A 23,957-nucleotide genomic window follows, 5' to 3' on the forward strand; every position below is an offset into this window, starting at 1 on the left:
TGGGGAATAGACAAAGGTGGAGAAAGGAAGAAGAGGAATATGTTCCAGGGAGAGAGAATTTATTTGCGAGGGATTATGGGCATGGACAGGAAGAGGCCTTGCAGGTGAATGGAATTAGTATTAATAAGAAGTCACTGTAAGCTGTGTTCGAGCAGTTAGCGAGCTGTAGCAGTGAATATTGCGGCAGGTTCCAGTGACTGCGGAAGTAGTGTGAATGTGTGTATATTTGGGAGCTCTGAGGGAGTATTTTAAGCTGCTGCCGAAGCAAACCAGATCATGTACAGAAGACAGCCGTACCGGAGAGGGGGAAAAGAGACAGTGGAATGGAACTGTGTGAAGAAGAAGAAGAAGAAGAAGAAGAAGAAGAAGAAGAAGAAATAGGGAAATAAAGTAGAGTAGATCGAGGCCAGGAGAAGTAGATATATGGCGAAGGTAGAGTGACACGGCCTTGAACCGTGGAATGAGACCTTTGGCCGGAACAACCCAGGTCTCTCCGGACAGAACAAGACAGCGAGGGTGAAGAAATAAAAATGATTTGCGGGTGACGGAGACGGGAAGACGCAGGAGAGGTCTTAGTGAAGGGTGATTAAGTGCAAGGCATCCGAATGCAGGCAATTGAATGGGGCAAGGTCGGGATGCGTTTTGACAGCACAATCGCGGCAAGCAGCCGCCTGGGAAATTTGATAGGAGCAGAGGAATGGGGCAGAAGAGGGAGCAGAAAAGACCCAACTGACCTCTGTTGTTCACATTATACGCTCTGGGTTGAAGTGCGACCAGCCTTGACAGTTCATACAGCGGTCCCCCTCCGGCCGTCCGTCTATATGAGTCCTGTCTGTATGTCTCTGGCTCCAACGGTCAAACAAAACGGCGGCGAGCAAGGCAACGTACAGTGAGCGAGGTGGCCTGACGTGCGTGCGGTAGGTATGTAAGTGTATATGTGTGTGTCTCTCTCTCGTGGGGGCCGTCCCGAGAGAAGGGAATTCTGAGCTGCCGGAGCTTCTATTTACAGGGCAAGCAAAGCTTTGTTTTCGGTATGCACAACGATTGGGGGAGATCTGGTTCGAGAAGACGCAGACAGAGCGGCGGCGGGAAGATCGAATGCGGATCAAGGGGTGAAAAGGAGGAGAAAGGAAAGAGGACAGACGCCTTCAGCGGAGTCTGCTTGTCTTGCTTCTCTTTGCTGCGGTTGCTGTCGTCGTCGTCGCCGTTGTTGGTGGTGATTGATGGTGGTGGAGGCGGAGGTACTGCAGGACTGCGAGCGGCCAGCCAGCCAGCAACGAAGCGAAACGAAACGGACGAGCGTTTGCTTTCTGTTTCAGCGAGGCGGAGGAGGAAACGAAGAGACGCAGCTCAGCAAAAAGGCAGAGGTTTGCGATGGAGGACAAAGAGAGGTCAAAAGCGCATGAAGCTGTCACACAGACGGCAACATGATGGCACCGCAGGGCTTCCGTCCAGTTCTCGATGAAAAAGAGGATGAAGACGGAACAAGTCGAGCGTCCTTCTGTCTGTCTGTGTGTCTGTCTGTCTGCCTCTCGTCGTCGGGCCCAGCTGGTTGCTCTGTTCAAGGACGCTGCTCGTCGTGTCCTTTGGGGGGAGGTTGATGGTGCTGGTGTTGGTGATGGTAGATTTTGTGGTGGTCTGAAGAAATGGACGAGAAAAGAAAAAAAGCCACCCACGGCAAGCAAAAGAAGCAAAAATCAAAGAAGTATCAAGAAGAGGTCGCACAGCGTGTGAAACTACGGCGTACAAAGGCAACGGGCAGCGAGGGACAAGGCCGGTACAAGACAATGACTTGAGGGCCAGGACGAAGCAAAGAGGACGAAGGTTGAGGATTATCCCAAGCTATCTCAGGGATGCCGGATGCTAACCGTCTTGCGCCAGGATATTGGTATTAAATATATCTACGCCCAAACACACTCGATACAGTGAGGGTAACGGCCAGAGACAACGAGCAGAGGCTGCTCTACGCCCTCAACTTACGCTTGGCCATTTGTCCGGCTTCTGTTCTACACTCTGTTGCCCTGACGGGGGGGTAGGGTGCTGCCAATCAATAACCTACCAACAACCTCCGGCCTATTTCTTGAACTAGTTATCTATCCAGCACCCGGCACCCAGCAGCCAGAGAGCTTAACGCCATCCGTATGATATCTCTCGAATAACCACGGCTCTCGCTGCTTGTCACGGCCAGATGAGAATGAAGGGGCCAAGGTACATAGCTACAGTGGGAGAGGGAGGGAAGAAAAAAGAGGCCAAGTTGGCCCGCTGTACGTATCATTTTTTCCCTGGCTTTCCCTCTTTGCTTTTTCAGCATCGTCTCTCTCTAGTGAGAGAAGCGGATGGATACACAGTCCAGGGCCTACGGAATATGCAGCTACGGGAAGGGGGAAGCTTTTTAGGACATGCAGCATGAGCATCAACCAAGACAAGAAAAGGCAGCGAGAGCGCAGACGGGGGGGACGATGGGGCCGCAAGCATTCTTAGCCTGCCCTGGGTATTACCCGCCTAATGTGCAACATTCGCCTTCATCGTACGGAGTACATCGTCCTGCAGTGTACAGCATCTTTGTCTGTCGTGGCCCAGCCCCGTCGAAGGGGGGACCCGGGGAGGATAGGTGGAGGAAGGCAGGCGAGCGGTTCTCTCTCTTTGCTTTTCAAGGGAGAAATAATGGATGGGGACCTCTCCTTCTCCCGTATCTTCGCGCCAATCGCGATGGTGGACCAGCGCGGAGGCCAATGGGCCACGGATCGGCGAATATCTTCTATACTCGTCTCATGGTCGACAGCCAGAAGCGAAAGCACGGAAGTACTGATAACTAATGAAAGCGGCCGGCTCGGCTGGCGGAGGCAATTCTACCATGTTTGGCCGGCCTTCTTCCAAAGCTCGAGTGTCCTTAATACAGGACTTCGCCGTGCAAGACGTTCCAGGCCCCCCTAGAGGTTAACCCGAGAAAACGCCTCAGTCTTGAGCGGTACTGAAAAAGAGTATCGCAGGGGGTGTCTACTAAAAAGATAGGGCCAGCGGCCCACCCAGCAGATCGTTTTAAGGCCGGTATAGGGGGTCCACTTCATCCTGGGAAACTAGACGATCCACAAAGAAGCAAAACCATCTACTTATACGCCAACTCACCCTTGACCCTTCAACCTGATAGTGCTTCCCATTATTACGGTACTGTTCTGGCTTGTCTGCTGACGGTAACCTACGGTCGATGGTTGGGGTACCTGTGTGGCCCCCCCAGGCTCCAGCGGGCAAGTTGTACAGAGACTTTGAATGACAGGCAGCGTTTATATGTGAGTGTGTTTGTTGTGCGACCTTTTGCCCGGTCCGGTGTGGAATTCCTTTCCGTTTTTATCGCTGGAAAAGGAAGGGAGACGGGATGACGGTGTTCATTGCTCATATTACTCACATATCGGCATCTGCACTGCCTATATCCATGTGTTGACCCTTAGTGCCCCCTTGCTCATTTTGGATCGTCCGTGAAAGTACTCGCTTGTACTCCATACAGAGAGCAGTTAACTAACTATTGTTACTGTTACCCGTACTCATTGTAAAACGGGCGACACAACCAGTACCGACATCGAGCTGCCGCCGTACATCTTGCTGGTTTGTCAAACATCCCAACAGTTACGCCGTCCTCGGCTGCGTAACTGGTCATGTCGCTGGACTTGCTTGACTGTATGGGATGCAAATGCCATATACGTGTCATGAACTCCTGTACATCGCAGATACGAGCAGTCAGGCAGCACCAGCAACCGCCGGGATCTGTCTGTATGGAGTACAAGCTACCAACCACGGGCAGCGGTCTCTTTGCTCTACTTGTCGACTTACTTGAGTCCCGAGCTCCCCCGGTGGTGCAGAGACCCGTTAGCCATCTCAGCGTGGGGTAGCACACGACACCGATATACAATTGGGGGCAGTGCTCGTCTCTTTCGTTTGTGCATTTATCGTCCTGCATGGGGAATACTCCAATATCCACCAATTTATGCACACAGTCGCGAGCCAGCCCTCTCTCTCTCTCGCGCTCGCTTTGGCGGTCTGGCACTCTGTACAACAACAGCCATTCGGACTCTGGGGAAATAGTAAAAAAGCAAAGAAGCTCAGTCTGGATGTTGGGGCACGATGAGAGGACAAGCAGACACGGAGGGAGGATCCGGAGGCTGCACCACTGATACTAAACCCGACTTGAAATTTCGGTACTTGTACCGCCCTTTGACCAAGATTATCTTTTCTGATATCAAGCCTGATGACTTCATAGCTGAAGTATCTGTTCTTTCTGACCTGCTGATCCGCGGTTGAGCTCATGGCTGCGAGGAAGACAAAAAACCAAGTTTTGCTCCAGGAACCGACCAAAAAAAGACGAGGAAGATTGTTGCTTTTTCCCCTTTTTCTTCTTCGGATCCAAGCCAGGTACGAGGAAGGACGATTGTCAGCCACCGTCGATCAGTAGAACGGCGGGAGGACTTGATACAACGGGAGTACCTCCCGCCGGATATAGCCAGGGCAGCATTGGCCAGTGAATGCCACTATCACTCTGTCTACAAAAACCATCGATGTCTAAGAGGTGCGTTCAGCCCGGCTTCTATAGCTTCATAACCACTCATTATTCGTATTGCTATAAAGTATAAAGGTAGATGGTGTATCAAACAGGTATTCTCGTCTAACCTCCCATTCCTCCAAGGCCACCACCACCACAACCACTACCACATTCTAGACTTTCCACTGCATGTCTCCTGGCGCCAGATATGATATCCAAATAGTGGAAGCAGCCCTATGATAGCCTAGCTTCCAACTTCTTCCATGCAATGCACGGTAAATGGGTGCTCTGGGACAAGAACTAGGAACAAGATGGTACAGAAAGGGAAGATCGCTACTGTATACATAAGCAGCCTCAAAGGATCTACTACTGCTACGGAGTACCCCGTATATATTCCAATTGAGACGTGCAAGCTAGCCTCACTACAGGTTGTAAATGAATAAAAACACTGGCGACTAGGTGTGACTAAATGGTACTTGATCAGAACAAAGATACGGAGTAGCCACGGCTTCTATGAAGCAAAAAGGAATACTCCGAACTTGATAGACGCTGCCTCGGACTATCAACCCGTTGGAATCCATGGATCACTCGGCCCTTGCATGGGAGGGGAAAGAGAGAGCGGCCTGAGCTTTCGGTAATAATCCCTGGCGATAACCCTGCTGGGTGAGGAGGCAAAGAATGAGATATATATATACTCCGTATATCTATCTCTATATAGGAATTCCCCGTCCAGCATCCCACAGGCTCCATGCAACCGGGCCCCTGGTTCCCGGTGACGCGCGATGATCGGGGGGAATACCGAGATACTATTTGGTGAAAGGAGCAGGGAAGTATTTAATAGTCTATTGTGCGTAGCCAGAAAACCTCCGCCAGACCCAGCGTGATGGCAGGCTAGAACGACACTCACTGTCAACTACGGAGTAGTCAGGCCTGGTCCGCTGGACGAACGGAACCAGGACACTGCACTTTCTTGTATCTCGAGAAAGCAAGCCGTAGCAGGGGGATATATCTTGGGCCTCAAAACGAGGCATTTTTTATCCTATTGTCTTTTTTTCCTAGTAAACAATCTGGGATAACTTTTGCTGGATTTTTCGATGCCCAAGACTTGCATCCCTCTGTCCGGTGCGAGGTTTCTCTGCTGGATGGCGAAAAATAGGGTGGTAGTTGTATCCAACCCAGGCCAAGTCGAGCCGGTTTCATGTCTCCGTGTACTGCACAATTGCCGCTCAAACACGCCACATTCCGGCGGTGATATTAAGCAACAGCCGTACTCCGTACGGAGTACAAGGAAAACCGCCTTTACCGACTCGGTTCTCACGTCACTCAGACTCTGCATCTTCTACTACTTCTTCATCTCTCTGTGTATCCGCGGGAGGCACACATGCGTTGCTGGTGGTGACGGCATCTCGGAAAATGAAACCAGCATCGCCCATATAGAGTTCTCTGCCGTTATCCCACTCATCGACGCATGAAAATATATTGCTCCGTAATATTAGCATGAATTTCTGGCCAGCGGATGGTGTGTCTTGATAGGGTTCGCAGTCACATTAACTTAACTTGTTTTGTGTGATTCTGCTGTGATTCGATGGCGCCAGCGCTTCCCTGCAGTTGTTGGCAGGGCAGGTAGGCCAATGGCCCTCCTTCACGTCCAGCAGGGCAGCCATGCACGCCTCCTACCACCTCGCGGCGGCAAGCCCTCCCCCGGCACCCCAACCTCGACACTGCGACGGCTACCCGCGATTCCTGGGAGTTTTCCTCCTTTTCTTTATCTTCTTTATTATTATTTTATTTATTTTATTTTCGATCTTTTTTTATCTTTTGCTTTTTTATGCTTAAACGGCTTAAGCTGATGGGTCCATGACTAAGCATTTAAGGCACTTCTTGACTGCCATTGGCTGGTGTTCCTGCGGGACCAGCGCAGAGCGGGGATTTGCCTCCCTCCCATTGGTCTGTTGTACTATGCTAGGCTTCTTCCGGACTAGCGGCGCCTACCCCTGTCCCTTTTTCCCCCTTTTGGCACCGCCCTTTTTTTCTGCCTCGCTCTTCTTCTTTTCTTTCTTTCTTTTCCTTCTTTCTTGAACTTCAACATCACCAAAACCACATCTCGGCGCTTCGAGCTCGACTTGTTCTTCTTCTTCTCCCGCCTCCAACTCCCCCCAAGTGGGTTGCCAGATTCATTCTTTTGCTGGCTGCCTCACTGTCCGTTCATTCTCTACTCTACCAGACGCCCAACCTGTCCCGCTCTTTATCTTCGACTTGACGACCTACAGATCTACGACCACACATACAGCATACTCTCTGCCTGAACAACCTGACAGTTCCTAGCCAGGATACATACCTTCGTTGACCACTTAACCGTCGCTCTTTTTTCACATACGTATCTACTACCGAACATACTCGAGCCGAACACGCATCAACAAACAGCAAAGCAACATGGACAACTTGCGCGCCATCTTCAAGCGCGGTGATGGCAAGGAGAACGGCAGCAATGACTTGAACCCCACTCTCGTCAACCTCCTGATTGCCCTGCTTGCTATCATCCTCTTCACTATGGCACTCGTCGGTGTCCTGATGTTCCTCAACCGCAGACGCCGCCGCATGCAGGAGCGCCGCCAGTCTGAACTCCCGCTCTACGACAAAACTGCCCACAGCCGCCGTCTCACCATCACTACCACAGCATACGGCCAGTGCATGGTCGATGAGAAGGAGTCCGGACGGCCCTCGAGCCCCGTCCCCGAAATTCGCATTACCTTCCCGGAGGAGGAAGATGCTGCCGGCAAGCGCACCTCCGGCCGCGTCGTTGTCGTCAGAATAGGCGAAAAGGGCAGCGTCGGTCTCGAGCCATGCAACGAAGACCTGCCACCATACCAGTCTGACAGCAACGAGAGATTCCAGTCCCTCGACCTCGAGCGGATAGGCGGCCTGAAAGAAAAAGGAGATCTTAAACAGTATTCATAAACTATGACTGCTTGTTTCCTACCTTCAATCAAAATTTTATAGATCTCCTCTTCTTTCCACGCGCGGTGAATCACTCCTACTTTACGAACTACGACGCTTGAGCGTTTTATTCTTCTTTTCATTTCGACCTCTCTCGGACCTATGGTTCCTAGCAGTGTGCGTCTTTTTCCCTTTCCCCTTTATACTTATGGCCCAGCTCGACTCTCCCTTCGGCTGCTCTCCCACCCCGCTGAGGAGATGGCGAGTCTGGGTCTTCCGATCGCTGTGTTTCTGTATATTCCTTGTCATGACCCACCATGCCCTGAAACGTTCCAAGGGCGTGAGTAAGTAACCCTGTGGCATACCCCTTCTACTGTTTCCTTGACTTCCTTTGTTAGCTTTTTTTCCTACTCTTAATTTCTATTCTCTATTTCATTTGGTGTGAATGATGAACTTTTCTACTTCTTTGGTCATGGAGCCGCCTGCAAGCTTAGGACGGCTCCTGCACCCCCCAGATTGGACCTCATTTTCTTCCCCTTCTCTTTTCTTTCCCCTCTCCCGCAAACCTCCCACCTTTCTCTGCACTCTAATTGCGTTAATCGTAATGTTTGTGTATCTCGGCTATGCTTCTTAGTAAATTCAATTAATTTATCTACTCTTTTTACGCTTTTTAACACCACCACGCCTCTGTAGAACCACGTGATATAGAAATTTGGGCAAAACATCCCAAACTTTGGAGCTATCAAAAAGTGTTAATTGACACCACCTTGTTAGCTCTCACGCGGTTTCCAACTCCTACCGCCAGCTGTTTGCGCCGGTTAAGTTCTCCACCGGCATCGACGGGGCCGTTGTGTGCAGTTCGCTTGAGGTTCCTTATCAGGCTTGAAAAAGGGGGCAAATCCGGCATCAATTGACTTCGCATCAACCAGAAACCAACGGGCAATGCTCCTTACAACCTATTCGAGCAAATCATAGCCAACGACGGATGGCATGAATTAATTCCATCTGTATCAGAATATCTGCCTCCGAACGGCCCCTCAAGTTCTCCCGGCTGGTCCTGCCATCCCGTTTGATCTGACGCGCGCCATCATGAAACCAAACACTTCGCAGAAAGCCACCGCCGCTGAAACCCCTTCTCCTTCATCTTCGAACGTCAACCCCGAATATCGCGAGATAAAAGCCAAGTTTGCTAAGCTCTTAGCTGAAGAGGAGGCTAAACGTGCTGCCGCGGGAGAGAAACCTCTGCGCGCAAAGAAGCCGGTAGCGAGCCAGTCCGAGCTTGCCAAAAAGGCAAAGGAGCAGGATGATAAGCGGAACAAGGAGAAGGAGAATGAGTTCAAGGTCCAGCATCTAGGCATATTGCTGTTACTCGGGTGGTTCGGGTAAGTTGGTTCCTCAACAAGAATGAACTCCGCTCCATTTATATTTGGATGAAGCTAAGCTGCTGGCCATAGCCTTGTACATATAATAGGGATATACTTCTTTACCAAAGGGTTCTTATTAACTAGGCTGGTGCTAGAAGATAAATCCCAATGTGACGTTCTACCGCTACAAGACGTTCCCGATGCCATTGCGCCGGCGGACCTGGGCATCGACGCTCCCAAAGATGGCGCCGGAAAGGGCTGTTGGCATCCCAAGACATTCGATAAAGCCGTGGTGATCATCATCGATGCACTACGATACGACTTCACCGTTCCCCCAAAGACCATGACTGAAGGCGAGACTCCTCGTCTGTACCACAACAATATCCCCGTGTTTTACGATACCGCGGTCAATTCGCCGAATGATGCGTTTCTTCTTCCGTTCATTGCTGACCCACCTACCACTACCTTACAGCGTCTCAAGGGGCTAACCACCGGTACACTACCCACGTTTATTGATGCGGGATCGAACTTTGCTGGAACTGCAATTGACGAGGATAATATCATTGCGCAATTGAAATCCGCTGGGAAACGTGTCGTGCATCTAGGGGACGATACCTGGCACGCACTATTCCCTGGGTACTTTGAAGAAGAACTTACACACGCATATGACTCGTTTAATGTGTGGGATCTCTTTACCGTTGACAATGGAGTCACCGAGCACATCTTTCCCTTGCTACATGCAGACAACTCATCGAAATGGGACGTGTTGATTGGCCATTATCTTGGTGTGGATCATGCCGGTCATAGATATGGGCCAGACCACCCTGCGATGGCTGACAAGCTGGCTGAAATGGACGGCCTTATCCGTAAAGTGATGGGTACAATCGATGATCGGACTCTACTGGTTGTAATGGGCGACCATGGAATGGACCCCAAAGGTGATCATGGCGGCGAATCTGATGATGAAATCGAGGCTGCACTGTGGATGTACTCGAAGAAGGGCGTTTTTGGCAGAGTGGGTGACAACACCCTACTACCCCCCATGACAGCAAAGGAGCGTCCAATCCCTCAAATAGACCTAGTTCCTACCCTGTCGCTGCTCCTTGGACTACCGATTCCATTTAATAATCTTGGATCTCCAATTGAAGAAGCCTTTGCTGGTAAAACAGGCCAGGACTTCCGCAACCTTGCAGCCGTTAATCGATTGGCTTCCGCGCAAATCAAACGATATCAAGATGAGTACTCCAAGGCCCGCGGAAACGAGGCGGTCCAAGCATTAAACCCGCTTTCAAAGTGGTCCGATGCCGAGGAAAGTTGGAACAACATCCATGCCACTGGGCAGAATGACGACCTTGCCTACCAAGCAACCTACAGTACATACCGGGAGTATCAACGTCTTACACTCTCTGTATGTAAGGGCTTGTGGGCCAAATTTGATATCCCTAGCATGGCCCAAGGAATCGCCATCCTTGTTGCAGGCGTGGCATTGCTATTGTACTATGCTCGCGCAATCCGGGGTCATCGAACGGACATTACATACCTTGCGCTCCGGAAAATCGGGTATGGTTCCTTAGCTGGAATTGGCGGTGGTGCGATATTAAAGGCCAGCCTCGCGTTGGATATGCATATTGCTGAAAGCATAGCACTTGGGTGTGTTACAGGCGGTGTCATATCAGCAGCCTCACTGATATTCAAAAGTCAGAAGACTGTTGGCACCGTTCTGCCAAAATCCCTGTGGGGATGGGGAATGTTTATTTTCACCATCGCCCAATCTGTTGGGTTTGCTTCAAACTCTTACACCATTTGGGAGGATCAGATACTTCTGTTCTTCCTTACAACCTTCGGTGTATTTGCTGCCATTTCTTCATTGAGGCAGCAAGCTACGGCAGATAGAGTCCTCGGGTTCTATCACTCCATTGTTTTCGTATTGCTGGGAAGGCTTGCCTCGATGTCCAAGCTCTGCAGAGAAGAACAAATGCCTTACTGCCAGTCAACTTACTATGCCTCCAACAATTCCTCCACCTCTTCCCCTTTGCAATTGCTCATTCCTTTCTTCTTATCTCTGCTTCTCCCAGCTGTGATTCGTTCCTATTACCAAGGGACAAAGTCATACGAAGGCTCGGCTATCTTCTGGATCGGTTTCGCACTTCGAATGGGCCTCCTTTTAGTTGCGATATACTGGACACTCGATGCTGCAGATGACGGGAACTGGTTTGCCATCCAAAAAGACCATATGAAATCAGCACGTATGATATTGGCTCAGGTGGTACTCGCCATCGCGTTTGCTGCTGGGTCTACAACGTTTGCGTGGGCTAAACCATGTGTCAGTATTGGCGTCACTCCCCAGAGCAGTCAATCCGGTGAAGCCAAAACATCCGTAACAATCCTAGGCTACGCAAATGTATACGGCACCCGTTACTTCCTGCTCCTGGTCAATTTTACTCTGGCTATAATTTTGCTTCAGAAGCCAATGGGCGGAGGCGCTGTGGGCCTCCAGATCTGGCAAATCCTCTCGCTCATGGAGATTTTGGATACAAATAATCTTACTACTACCAACTCTGCGACAGGTCCTGTGGTTCTCGCGCTCCTAGGCTCGTTCCATTATTTCACAACGGGCCATCAAGCGACTCTCAGCAGCATCCAGTGGGAGACTGCGTTCATCCCGCTCAAAACTGTCCAGTACCCGTGGTCCCCTATTCTTGTGACCTTGAATACGTTTGGACCCCAAATCTTATCCGCCATTGCTGTCCCACTCACCGTTCTCTGGAAACGGCCGATTGAGTCGCGCGTAAACTCCAAGCTCCCGACCAATATGCCAACAGCTTCATCCCCAGCCCCAACGCAGGGCGATCCACAAAAGGCCTCTAAGCAATCTTCTCCTGCCAACAAACTTCTGAGTGACGTTGCACAAGCAACAGCAACTCACATGCTGTACTATGCCACTATCAGCTTAGCCACGACTATGTGGGCTGGCTGGCTCAGGAGACATTTGATGTTGTACCGCATCTTCTGCCCGCGATTTATGATGGGTGCTGCCATCCTGGCTGTTGTTGATATTGCGGCTATCTGCCTCGCGGCTGGCGGTGTACGATGGAGCACACTCAGTGTGGGAGAAATCTTTGGATGGGCATGACACAGCTCATAAACGCTGTTTAATCTATAAAAAGGATATATAGATTATGCGACTTGACTTGTTCGCATTTCCCAGACATCCTCTAAAAACATAACGCTGTTGATACGGGTCTAATTGGCTAGCCCGCTCCTGTCTTCAAACAGGGTTTTATTGACTGATATAATGTTATTTAATAGTCCTTTTTGCTGTATCATATGAGCTCAACATGGGCATCTAAATTAAGGGAAGCTTCCAACATCGATGGTTAGTGTATTATGTAATCTTAAATGCCAAGACATCTCTATCTCTTGAACGAGAGCTCTCAATAATTCTGAACTGCACAACAACCAACTAACACGGCAGGTTGAACATGATACAAAGGTGCTCTTGGTACTCTACTACCCTGGTCTATAAGTGAGGCAAAATCTGCTCGGCCCGTCACACCGCTGATTACGAAGGGATTTCCGGCACTTTAATTAACTATCCTGATCTGGTTCTTCAACTACTAGCCGCTTAGACAATACAACCACTTGAGCGACTTTGCAATACACAGAAATGAGTTCAAATGTTGGCCTCACCACTCCTCGTGGGAGTGGAACGTCCGGATATGTCCAGCGCAATTTATCTCTCTTAAAACCCCGCGATCCGAACTACGCAGTTCCGCCTGCAGCATATGGCGATAATGGCCCCAGCGATGCTGGATTTAAGCAGAGGCAGCCAGACAAACAAATTCTCGAACATGACCGGAGGAGAGCTATTGAAGTTCAGATCATAGAAGAAAGAGACAGGCTGGAGGAAGAAAACGAGAAAATCGCAGAAGGGAATAAAAAGCTTGCATCGAAGAATAAGACGGATTCAGATGATACTGAGAAAAGTGACTCTAAGTCAGAAGCTCGAGGAAGGCGAGTCGAGTTAACCGAGGAAGAGATTGAGGAGAGACTTGATAAGCTCCGTGAGAGGCTTACGAATGAACTAGACGATGAGTTGGCTGGCAAGCACAAGCCAGGGCCCTCCCGGGATGTGAGACACAGAGACCAATCCGGTTACGAACCATATCCCTCAAGGCAACGGCGGCCAAATGGCCATGAGGAGAAAAGTGGCTATAAAGGCCGCAAACAGTTTAAAACCTACCAAGTTCACGAGCAGGCCGAGGCTAAAATTCAAGAAAGTGAACGGCTACGAAAGGCCCTTGGCATACGGGGAGAAGGCGAAGAAACCCCTTGGGATTCTGGCCGTCGTGGGGATCGTGAAAGAGGAGGTAGAGATCGCTATGCTGATAGAGACTCAGGCCGACGGTGGTAGGTGTGGAGATATCTTGCCGAGTATTTTGATACCATTACTGTACTATAAGAGCCAGCTACGAGTGTTTTATACTGGGAAGTCGGTGTTTGAGGGTTTCTAGCTAACGATATCAACAATCAAGGGGTTTCTGTTTGTTTTGAGTGCCTATATTTTTACATGCTATCAGACATTAAACTTCTTATATCTATCGTCTACATATCAGACAAAGGCTGCCCTCAAGATGGCATGAGGAAAGGAATCTCTATAGGGGAGATATATATACCCGACAACCCCTATTGAACAAATCGGTCGATTATCCATCCGTGTTTCTTATCCTTGACCTGAATGACCTTCTTAGCAGGTAATGGCCAGCCAGTGCTTCCAGATTCTCCAACGAGTGAAGGGACCACCCAACATTCTCGTTTTTCAGGTAATCCCCCCAGACTCTCAACCTTCCCGATTGGTTTGCCGTACTCAATCAGCGGCGTACCTTGTGCAAGCGCAGACAATTGAAGACCGCTTACGGGTGTGAGAGGGAACATACGGACTTTCGGACTGTCTCCTATATGTGATGGTGTAGACTGCTGCAAATGAGAATACACAACATATTGAGGGAGTTCGTTCAATGAAAGCTTCGCAAGAACAGACGAAGGGTGTATATAAACTGCCCTGTCCTCTATTTCCGAGGAATAGTTGTCGCGTGACGGAAACAGTGTCAGGTATGGGACATCAATGGCTCTCCTTGGTTTTCGGGGCATATCAGGGCGAACTGGAGCAGCATCTGCCCGAATAGCAACTTGGTCAATAAAACCCGCAGCTGTGATTTGCTTCAATGCGCTGATTTGTTTGTCAGACGGCTCACGCAGACGAAGTTCAAATTGGCTCAACAGGTTTGGATTGTTAATCCGAACCAAGTTCGATATCTGGCGGCGTAGCTGTGACGCCTCTTTCATGGCATTTGGACGCAAAAACATTTCAGAGCAGAACTTGTCTCCATTAGGCGCATACGCATATGCGCAAACTGCTGTAAGGAATTTCATAGCATCAGACTTTTCATCATACTTGCTAAATATCCTCTGCGCTCCCTGATAATCTTTTCGGCGTTGCTCTCTGGCATCGTCCTCAAGTCGATCTGCATTCGTGTACACCTTATCTTCTTCCTCGTCTTCTTCAGCAGCTTTGGGCCTCGTCAAACTTAAGTCAAGTTGGTTTTCTTGAATAAATACCTCTGACACCGACAGCGCGGAAACCAGGGCTATTGTATATGGCATACAGCCATGTTGATGGCCGATATGGAGCATTTTGCCAAATCTCGGGCTCAAGGGAAATAGAGTAAGATGCTGACCTGCATCTGTAACCTGGCCATCCGCCGATAAAGCAGCGAGGTTCTTAAGAAGACGTTCTGCTTTGGCGAGACCAACACGGTCTGGAGGGGTAGGGAATGGGAAGTTAATGATATGATGAAGACCCATGTGCTTCATTTGCAAAACAACTCCCTCGATAGGGGTACGGAGTATTTCCGGCTCTGTGTGCTCTGAAAATGAATCTTCATAGACCGCAGATGAATACAGCCGGTAGCAATGGCCGGGCCCTGTACGGCCAGCACGTCCAGCACGCTGACTTGCACTCGCTTTGCTGATCCATCCAATTGGGAAACTCTGGACACCAGTGGATAGGTCGTACTGTTTCTCCTTTGATCGCCCACAGTCAAACACATATCTGATTCCGGGTATTGTCAAACTGGTCTCGGCAACATTGGTTGCAAGAACTATAAGACGAGAACCTTCAGGTACCGGTTCAAAGATGCGAAGTTGTTCAGTAGTTGGTAGCTGAGAATAGAGAGGCAGAACATGGACGGATGTTTTTGAATCCACAGCACCCTCCTCTTCATCAAATTCATCATCTTCCTCCTCTTCATCTGTACCCCTAATATCAATATCGCTATCAAAATCATCCTCTCCTTCAAAAGTGATAGCTGACTCGCCCCCACGTCCAAAGTCAATATCGTCTGCCTCTACAGAGGCCTCCGAAGGCCGGATCTGAACCCTGGCCTGTGAACGACCGGGTGTCTGCGTGGATTTCAGTGCAGCTTTAAGCCGCTTTGAAAGGTCCTTGATTTCGCTCTGTCCCGTAAGAAAGACAAGAAAACCACCGGGAGGCAATTTACGATGGCCCCTACAAACTTTCCTAAATGCTTCTTCAACATAATCTCGATGGGTTCGACGAGAGAAGTGAATGGTGACAGGAAATTGTCGACCTTCCGCTTGGACTAGCGGTGGAGTTCCGCTGCGAAAGAGGTTGGGATTTCGAAGGAAATCAGATGTCCGTAAAGTGGCAGACATGATGACTAGTTTCAACGGTTTTATAGACGGATTTTCTGCACTCAGAGTTTTCCGTAAATCCACGATACGACTAACCATGCCAATTAGTAAATCGGTATTAACACTCCTTTCATGGGCTTCATCAATGATGATTGTAGAATATTTCGAGAGAGAAAAATCTTGTGCCACCTCTCTGATTAGGACACCATCTGTCATGAATTTGATTGCAGTCTTTGATGTAACTGATGTATCAAACCGGATTTGGTATGATACCCTGTCCGAGTATTGAGCGAGCTCTTCGCCGACGCGCTTTGCCATACTGACAGCAGCTACTCGCCTTGGTTGAGTAATACCGATCATTCCGGGATTCGGGCTATCAGGGCTTCCATAGCCGGCTTCAAAAAGAAATTGAGGAAGTTGAGTAGTTTTTCCACTTCCTGTTGCTCCCCAAATGACCACACAAGGGTTATTATGGATGGCTTCCATTATCTTCTGCTCTTCTCCAACGACTGGAAGATTCAAGCGAGCGCTCTGGATATGTTCGGGCCTGTTTATCTGAATAGCGAATGACTTCCTACCCGAGTCTCCATTTGTCACCCTCAGTTCTTGTGGAAGTGGTTCCTCCTCTTCCGCCGTATTCCTCGGCTTGAACCCCTTGGCTTCTTGAGGGGGAAGCACGGGGGCAGTAGCGTTATCTGGAGTGAATCCTGCGGCTTCATTAATTTGCTGTACCGCCCATGATTTAAATGCAGATTGGCGAGGCTTAATTTTCCTCTCAGGCTCAGCTTCGCTATCAGATGACGAATTTTCTTCGTTTTCTAAGTCTGAATTAGATTCTTCGTCGGATTCATCGCTGCCACTAAGTGAGTTTAACTCTGGGTCTCCTTCTTCTTCATCAGCGTTAGACTCAGGTTCTGAATCAAAACCCTCCCATACCGGTTCTTGGATTTCGATTGCTCTTGCTTTTGACGCCCTCTTTCGCCGCTTTATGATAGGACGCCCATCCTCGCCAATTTCCAATGGCCGCTTCAGACCACTTCCAACTGCGGTATTTGCGGGTGTGTCCCCGTCCCCCCGGACATTTATATGAGACCGTGATGAAGGAAGGTCCTCGTCGGACCCAGAGCTCTCAAACTCACGCTGATCTAAGCTCGGCACACCTTGTTTATTGTCAGACGGCAATTGCGACTTTCTGGATGATGGTTTATGGGATCGCGCTAATGAACGGGAGCTCTGAAGCTGGCTTGTGTCGACTTTTGACTTCGCGAGCTTTTCGATAAGTGTGAGGTTCTCATCCTTTCTTAGTTTGATATCCTATTGAGGCGGTTAGCTACCATAATGAAAAAATACGAACAAACTCGTGATCATACAATATACTTATCCAATCGCTTTTGCTTTTTGCCCGATATTTTTGACTGTTGAGCTCTCAATTCCTCTCTCAACTTTTGTCTTTTTTCTTCCTTCTCCTCCTTTGATACTGGAGCTACCTCGGCAACATTGGTATCTTGGGGCAGCTTAGGCTGGCTCTGCCTATCCCGAGCTTTGTATTTCCGCTGGCGGGGGACGAATTTTGGCATCTTCACGAGTAGATATTACTCGTCAACTCCTGTCGCGTTCTTCGTCTTCCACCAAAATTCGAAGCTCGAAACTACAAAAAATTAAATAATTCTGCCACACCAAAGGCGGTGAAGATAAGAGCGATAAAGTTGAGCCTGATGATCTAATACATTGAGCCTCAGTGCAAAATAAGCAAACATGCCGCTTTTGATGTCAACAATTTCATTCGACCTTCCGTCAACTTCAGTTGCAACTTGAGGGCAGTTAAAGTAGTCGAGTTGGTGCAAAATGTCCTCAGAAGCCCAAGTCAAGCCTGGGGGTGTGCACCCGATAATGCTGGGTTTGGAGAATGCTCCGTATCCTGCTTCTACGAAACAGGCCGCGGGCGTCGTTGGGGGGCAGCAAACAGATGTCATGGTCGTATCATTTCAAGACCGAATACTGGTGACCATCACACAAAACGGGCGTTTAGCACAATGGGTAAGCTACGTTCCTAGAAAGAATGCAGTTATTGGCAGCAGTTGTTCTAATGGTGGTTACAGCTTCATGTGCCGATGGAAAACCCTGATCCAACAGTTGGCTTCCAGACATTGAGCAGCAACCAGGAAGATGCTCTCCTACCTCGTCCGGAATTTAATGCTACTCCTATACTCGGTGGACGATCTGGTGACTGGGAGGTTATTGGACAGCTTTATGCTTGTCAAATTGCGACGGCAATAACCACAAAAACCCCTGAAGAGAAGAGGCTATTGGTTGTGGGGCTTGGTCTAGAAACCCCCGACGTTGATCGGGATATATATCTAGGTATCGTCGATCTTGTTCTGCAGTGCTTATAAACCACAAGGCATTATGGGTAGTGCAATGGATTATTGACGCATAGAAAATCCGTCCCATTGGGTACAACATATTTGGAGATTACATCTTCGATTTCATGACAACAAACGGAAAGATAGGTGTGATGCCCATTCGTGAAAGGTCGGCTCTCTAAATCGGCACAAGTTGTATTCGGATGACTATTATATCGGTGTTCCAAATAGGTAATTTATGTTGTCATGGTGGTAGTAATTGTATCAAGATTCCCACTGCTTTTAGACAAAAACTAGTGGACTGTTTTAATGCTTTCTTTTTATATTTCTAGCTGCTAGTCTCTTCGTACAATAAATACTAGCTATTAAATTCGGCTAAATTTCGAGATAAATCACGTGTAATGTTTAGTTCTCATTCACACTTATTAAATGTTTATATCTAGAAATCCCCCTTATATATAATTGCCTCTATATATTTGTAGGGTTAGGCTTGTGTCACCACACTTCTCATATTCCTTATATTAATGTACTTAGTCATCACACTTAGTTATCAACATCACTTAGTCACATCGTCCAAACGCATAGTGTCAGAACACATAGTACAAGAATGACATTATATCTCACCATCAGCAAGCCTTTCCAAAGCTTACAATTAATCAATAATAAGGATTCTAACTAATTAGCTAATTTTTATCTATTCTTTAGGGATCTATAATATATAACTGTTATTCACGTTTTAGAATGTAATAGCCTTTTCTTCGCTTTAACAATAAATTATTATTTCATTTTAGGGTTTTAATATATAAGATGTTAATTAACTAAATAAAACTATGTTAATTATTCATTTTAATAAATTATCCAATTCACTTTAGTTGTTTTTATCTCTGTTTTCGAATGATCAAGAAAAAAATCCCCTAATTTCGCTAAAATTATCGCTGATGTTTTGGTATCAACTCCTACCTCAAGGAAAATAAAACCACGAGCACGTTGAGGGCTAGCTGATAATATAACAGCATATTTAGAGGCATCAGTCCAAGTCTCCATCATCCATTCGTGAAGATACTTTTTGGCTCTTTTTACCCGATACTTCTCCGTGGGAGGCCTTGTGCGCCAATCCGGGACTGCGGCAACGATCTCAGTCTTATAACAATCAGGATTGTAGGAATCTTTTATACCCGTATAGGCTCCGCCAAGTGGGGTTTGACACCATATACCAACTTGATCAATCTTAACACTCCCGTCTCGAAGAAGTTTCCAGCTGGCGACTGATGGGTGTGGGATAGAGTCTAAGTCTGGATGCCATATTTCCTTGCCCGGAGTAGATACAAAGCGATCTGCCGTCTCGAATGGGAGAATTGTTCCCATAGGCTTCCCGGACTCCAACACGCCGACTAATTGGCAATGAGCGGTATACCGGAAGCCAAAAAAGATAAACCCATATTTTTCCAGAACTTCATCGAGAAATTCATACACGTATTGCCCAAGGACGAGTGGCTCTGTCTCCTCCTCATTCCTACGCGATTGACCGGACATAGCGGCCTTTCGGTGCCACTTGACACACCCGACCGCAGACATAATAGCCTCGGACCGATTTTTTGTGCACTGGCGAATGCCTCCCTCATTAAGAATACCGAGCGGGCAGCGCTTAACATCAAAGTTAGGGACCGTTATAAGGAGCCCATAGAGCCAAAGCACCGAACCCGGCATGGAAGGGGTATAACGGGCATTGGAATCCACGTTAATATATCGTAAGGTCTCAAGAGATACTGGATTTTTGCCATAGATGGTAAAGATATCCCAGTCCTTGTTTGCTAGAATCATATCAGGGCGAAGGTAAACTTCCTGTAATGTCCACAGTGAGGTGAACCAATTTAGTGGTACATATCCGGGATCGTCAATCGGGATACCTCTCCTAGAATTCTCTTTCGATTTCAACGCGGCCCTTAGTCCTTCAACCTTCTCTTGAAAGGCAGCCTTTGGAAGTTGATATTTCATTCGATGTTGTCTTTCATGTATACCTGATAGCGGGAATCTTAGCCCTTCCAGCATATATTTTAGCTTTTCCTGCATAGTGTCTAGGGCAAGCCACATTACAGTATCCTGGAGAAGGTCCCATGAACTAGTTGTATTTAGCCAAACAACAGCAGTAACGGCACCACCAAATATTGCTGCCTGTCGGGATAACTCGGATTCTGCCTCTGGGGAGCGATCCTGTGGGATACAAAGGAGGTCCAACCAAACGTATCGAACTAAAAGCCGACTGGACAACTTTTTGAGCCCGGAAGGTAGGTCGCGCACCGGAAAGAGGGTGTTTTCAGGGACGAGCCATGGTACTTGAGGTCTCATATCTGCTTCACGGCTCTTTAGTTTCCTAAAAAGTATCAGAATAGTGGCCAGCAATGTAACGACATTAGGTCTGAGAGGTTTAATATTTACCATCTACCCCACGTGTGACTGACGACGACATATCGCGGTCTGTCAAGAGACTCCGTTTTAACTGTTTTTCCATCGACTGCGTCCCAGAGGTATAGAGGCATGCCCCTTCGTGCCTCGACGCTTAGCCAATCGCCAGGCTCTAGGGTGATGCCTAGAGGGCCTGTATCGGAGTCAGATCGTACATATCGCTCAAGGTTCAGGTATTCCTTTAATACAGCTCCGTTGTGACAGAACGCATCCAAACCGGCGGCCTTTAGACAATCGTCAAGGAGACGAATATAGGCTACGGCTTCAGCAGAATAATGCCGGGCTGATCGCAGTTTGTGAGCGTCCGCTTCGATTAATCCCATTTCACTATGGGAAAGCCGCTCGAGTACTAGCCCAGGGGCTGGTGAAACACACGGACGGCCGACGATATTTGATTTGCTTAGGAAAAGGAGGCGAAGGGAGTTGACCTGGGTCATAGAGAGTGTAGTCACAAATCGCTTTCTCAACTGTGACTGCCTGCAGATGTCTATCAGAATTTCCCAGCTTCTTTTAGATCCGGTAAAGTTCGAGTCCAGGCTTGTGAGTGTCGACCTATCCGATCGATTGAGCTTTTTCCACACAAACGCAGAAATTGCATCCGAAAGACACTCTCGTCCTCTCTCGTGTTGCCTCTTATTCATGTATAGACTCATATTCAAGACCCTTCACTGACTTAGCCGCACAGGTGATAACAAGACGCAAACATTATATATGTATATATATATATATATATATATATACAAATGAGCTCTATGAACGCATGCAATAGCACATCACCTGATGCCGTGCCGGCGCTTATATCTGCATGAATTTTTGATATAAAGCATGGCTTCCCGGATCATTGCAAGGCTATTTTGGCCCCCATTTCCAAACAGCCCCCTTTCCAATCAACCCGAAGCCAACACCGGAGTCTAACGTTCACGACACCTTCGCAATGTTTCAGGAGCATAATAAAATTCCAATCAGCAGCGTCTTGAGTGCGCTGGGCACATTGATCGGCTACATCGGTACTGAGGTTGCAAGTGACTCCTTCTTCCATCGTGTGCTTTGGCCGCAGCGTGCGTATAATAACGTGAGGCCATGGAATATGTGGAAACTGGCGCTGTTCTTACCTATAGGCAGCCCATTACACAAGGCGGCCCTTCAAACCATGGACACCTTCTTCGAAAATAGACTCTTCCAGGCGCCAATCTGGGACATATGCTGGGGACTACATTCTTCGCAGATGGCGGTGCGACTTATAAGATGTACGAGGGCTATGGCAGCGAAGCTCCAAGCAAACAAGGGCGGGCGCGTAACGGAATATAGATTCGAGCCCTGTCTCAAATGCCAGGGCTAGTGGAGGCGCAGCATAAGCCCCTGCATCCGGAGGACTGCAAACACGAGGGAAAAATCCGCCAGAGAGTGACTGTCAGCCATTTAGTGCTATCATCTGGTCAGGCTGATGGCGAGGACATCAGCCCATTAGTGGAGGGCGATATTGGCGCTGTAACCTGGGGACCAATAGCTGGGATCCTCGCCAGCGAGGCCACAGCAATCCTGACCGCAATCGCTGTCGCCATTGTCTAGAGATCCGGGTTCATGGTCCTGTGGTTGATGCCTCTTCTCATAAAAATCCTCAGTGCCTTGCTAACTATACCCCGTGAAGGGATGAATTCTCCTAAACAGCCGGTACAGCAGAGACAATGGTCGAGAGATAGTAGAAACGACAAAAAGCTCAACGACAAGCCCGATAAACACCAGAGCAAGCTGTTTCTTATTCAAAAAATTCAAGGATTTTAGTTAATAGAAGGCCCTGAGTTTATCGTGATGCCCTTCTTTCGACACTATGGCCATCCTCAGCGCTGCCGCTGGCGTAAAATCGCCCAAGTCGCCATAATTAGAGGCCTCGGTATAATCTTCCCCGTCAGGCTTATCTACTCATCCCTCTGGATACCCCTGGGGTTACAGGCTTTATGGACAGGCTATGCTCTATACGCAACAACGGCGCTATATATCAGTCGATACGCGTACGGCTGTACCTGGGCCACAACAGAGGAACGCCTTGCTGAAGTATTTAGTATCGCCGAAAAGAAGGGCGAGACACCTAGAGTACGCTTCCAGGCCGAAAGAGGCTCAATAGTCACGGCCGAGCTGGTGCGTACAACTCACGATAATTTCCATGGAGCCAAGCGCCATGTTCAGGAACTTATCCGGCAAGAAGTTAAATCAAGTTAGATATCTTGAACCTGTCTATTATATTGTTCAACGTTAAGAAGTAGTCTAGATCCTCCTCACTAGCAAGGTATCACGTTCTACTTCGAGTCGATAATTTGTTATTTACACCACTACAGCGAACTACCGTTTTGTTAGGCAGCATACTCCGTACTGTATTTCGATTTAAGTGAGTCTATCAAGGCCCTGAGAGAATCTAAAACTTTATTCAATATAAATAAACTGCTTTATACCTAACTACTAACTAGGTATTCAATCAACTATCTGTCAAATAACATTAGCAAAAGGTAAAATAATTGGTTACTACGCCGTAAGAGCGTATAATCGTGTAAATTGGCGGTGATCGAGAGTTTGATCTCTTATAGGGTGCCTTGTGTATTTTTGCTTAGCTTGGAGTAAGTGTTAGTGAGTTCGGATACTATAACTATAACTCATATTTCCATGTTACCAGAGAATCTCCTACGTTAATGCACATGTTAAGCCGATCTCTAGTCCTAAACAAGATAAAGAAAATATTCTCGAATGCAAACAGCTAATGTCATTCCTCGACTGCAGTATTTAAACTTGATGTATTATCCACTTCACAATGAAATGGGCCACGCACTTAAGAGTCGCCGTTTTTACGCAATTCTGTAACCACCTCCTCGAACCGCCCCTTGCCTGCGTCACGGTCGTAACCCCATGGGGAAACAAAGTCCCCGCTAAGATTACACTTGAAACAACGACCATTCACGTAGTCGAAATTGCCCTTCTGTTTATCGAACATGCAGCGAGCTTCCTCAGCACTAAGATGGCCAACATCGTACATGCTCCGACATGCTTTTTCGTAAAGTGCCAACATCAACTTGACTTTATCTAGTCCTGTAATATCGACTAGTTCGGAAGCTTAGTCAAATGTTAGCTTCGACAGTGGTATCAGATGTAAAGATAGGAATAGCATACAAGACATCCTGGCAGCCGGTAGACAACTACAGCTCTGTTTTTCGGTGGGTAAGAAAGTTACCAAGGGAGCTTTCTAGTAGAGAAGCTGTATGAAGATGGAGAAGAAAAAAATGCACTTATGCTCGTTCTCTTGTGCGTCCTTATATGGCTATTGAATTCTGTGAATGGTCGTGGAATAGTTAAGACTCTCGAAGTAGCTGTTGGTAAATGTGTGACTACTAAGGAAGAATATGTTGCTGGCGTTATCCTTATATAATTCACACAGAACTTTGTAAGCCCTCAAAAACAGCTAGGAAGGTTTATTTAAAAGGAAGGTGCCATGTGAAATGTGAAGTTGAAACAATGGGCATTGAGTGACAATGAAATAAATAATGAAACCTTTTTGTCCTTGGGGCTTTGAATTGACCTCATTTGTTTGTAGTAGTTCAA

The 23,957-nt window shown here is 48.0% G+C and overlaps 9 protein-coding genes across 9 annotated transcripts; 5 read left to right on the plus strand and 4 right to left on the minus strand.

Moving 5' to 3' along the window:
* Positions 1 to 999: 999 nt before the first annotated feature.
* MGYG_00318 (hypothetical protein) lies at positions 1,000 to 3,952 on the minus strand (the record flags this gene model as incomplete). The annotated part of the gene is made up of 8 exons (XM_003176181.1): positions 1,000 to 1,349; positions 1,422 to 1,638; positions 1,981 to 2,055; positions 2,532 to 2,849; positions 3,127 to 3,196; positions 3,404 to 3,422; positions 3,592 to 3,759; positions 3,826 to 3,952. The coding sequence occupies 8 exons, from the start codon at positions 3,950 to 3,952 to the stop codon at positions 1,000 to 1,002; spliced, it is 1,344 nt and encodes a 447-aa protein (XP_003176229.1).
* Positions 3,953 to 6,964: 3,012 nt separating this feature from the next.
* MGYG_00319 (hypothetical protein) lies at positions 6,965 to 7,489 on the plus strand (the record flags this gene model as incomplete). The annotated part of the gene is made up of 1 exon (XM_003176182.1): positions 6,965 to 7,489. One exon carries the CDS (start codon positions 6,965 to 6,967, stop codon positions 7,487 to 7,489), a length of 525 nt encoding a protein of 174 aa, XP_003176230.1.
* A 1,068-nt stretch (positions 7,490 to 8,557) lies between these two features.
* MGYG_00320 (GPI ethanolamine phosphate transferase 3) lies at positions 8,558 to 11,965 on the plus strand (the record flags this gene model as incomplete). The annotated part of the gene is made up of 2 exons (XM_003176183.1): positions 8,558 to 8,850; positions 8,923 to 11,965. The coding sequence occupies 2 exons, from the start codon at positions 8,558 to 8,560 to the stop codon at positions 11,963 to 11,965; spliced, it is 3,336 nt and encodes a 1,111-aa protein (XP_003176231.1).
* A 534-nt stretch (positions 11,966 to 12,499) lies between these two features.
* Positions 12,500 to 13,246, plus strand: MGYG_00321 (pre-mRNA-splicing factor cwc21; the record flags this gene model as incomplete). The annotated part of the gene is made up of 1 exon (XM_003176184.1): positions 12,500 to 13,246. The coding sequence occupies one exon, from the start codon at positions 12,500 to 12,502 to the stop codon at positions 13,244 to 13,246; it is 747 nt and encodes a 248-aa protein (XP_003176232.1).
* A 272-nt stretch (positions 13,247 to 13,518) lies between these two features.
* On the minus strand, positions 13,519 to 17,123 carry MGYG_00322 (pre-mRNA-splicing factor ATP-dependent RNA helicase PRP43; the record flags this gene model as incomplete). The annotated part of the gene is made up of 2 exons (XM_003176185.1): positions 13,519 to 16,860; positions 16,917 to 17,123. The coding sequence occupies 2 exons, from the start codon at positions 17,121 to 17,123 to the stop codon at positions 13,519 to 13,521; spliced, it is 3,549 nt and encodes a 1,182-aa protein (XP_003176233.1).
* Positions 17,124 to 17,391: 268 nt separating this feature from the next.
* On the plus strand, positions 17,392 to 17,939 carry MGYG_00323 (hypothetical protein; the record flags this gene model as incomplete). The annotated part of the gene is made up of 2 exons (XM_003176186.1): positions 17,392 to 17,583; positions 17,646 to 17,939. The coding sequence occupies 2 exons, from the start codon at positions 17,392 to 17,394 to the stop codon at positions 17,937 to 17,939; spliced, it is 486 nt and encodes a 161-aa protein (XP_003176234.1).
* Positions 17,940 to 18,755: 816 nt separating this feature from the next.
* On the minus strand, positions 18,756 to 21,025 carry MGYG_00324 (hypothetical protein; the record flags this gene model as incomplete). Its single annotated transcript, XM_003176187.1, has 2 exons — positions 18,756 to 20,280; positions 20,346 to 21,025. The coding sequence occupies 2 exons, from the start codon at positions 21,023 to 21,025 to the stop codon at positions 18,756 to 18,758; spliced, it is 2,205 nt and encodes a 734-aa protein (XP_003176235.1).
* A 281-nt stretch (positions 21,026 to 21,306) lies between these two features.
* MGYG_00325 (hypothetical protein) lies at positions 21,307 to 22,589 on the plus strand (the record flags this gene model as incomplete). Its single annotated transcript, XM_003176188.1, has 3 exons — positions 21,307 to 21,603; positions 21,681 to 21,935; positions 22,155 to 22,589. The coding sequence occupies 3 exons, from the start codon at positions 21,307 to 21,309 to the stop codon at positions 22,587 to 22,589; spliced, it is 987 nt and encodes a 328-aa protein (XP_003176236.1).
* A 601-nt stretch (positions 22,590 to 23,190) lies between these two features.
* MGYG_00326 (hypothetical protein) lies at positions 23,191 to 23,535 on the minus strand (the record flags this gene model as incomplete). Its single annotated transcript, XM_003176189.1, has 2 exons — positions 23,191 to 23,471; positions 23,529 to 23,535. 2 exons carry the CDS (start codon positions 23,533 to 23,535, stop codon positions 23,191 to 23,193), a joined length of 288 nt encoding a protein of 95 aa, XP_003176237.1.
* Positions 23,536 to 23,957: the final 422 nt, after the last annotated feature.

This window comes from Nannizzia gypsea, genomic scaffold (assembly GCF_000150975.2).
Source record: "Nannizzia gypsea CBS 118893 supercont1.1 genomic scaffold, whole genome shotgun sequence".
Taxonomy (NCBI): domain Eukaryota; kingdom Fungi; phylum Ascomycota; class Eurotiomycetes; order Onygenales; family Arthrodermataceae; genus Nannizzia; species Nannizzia gypsea.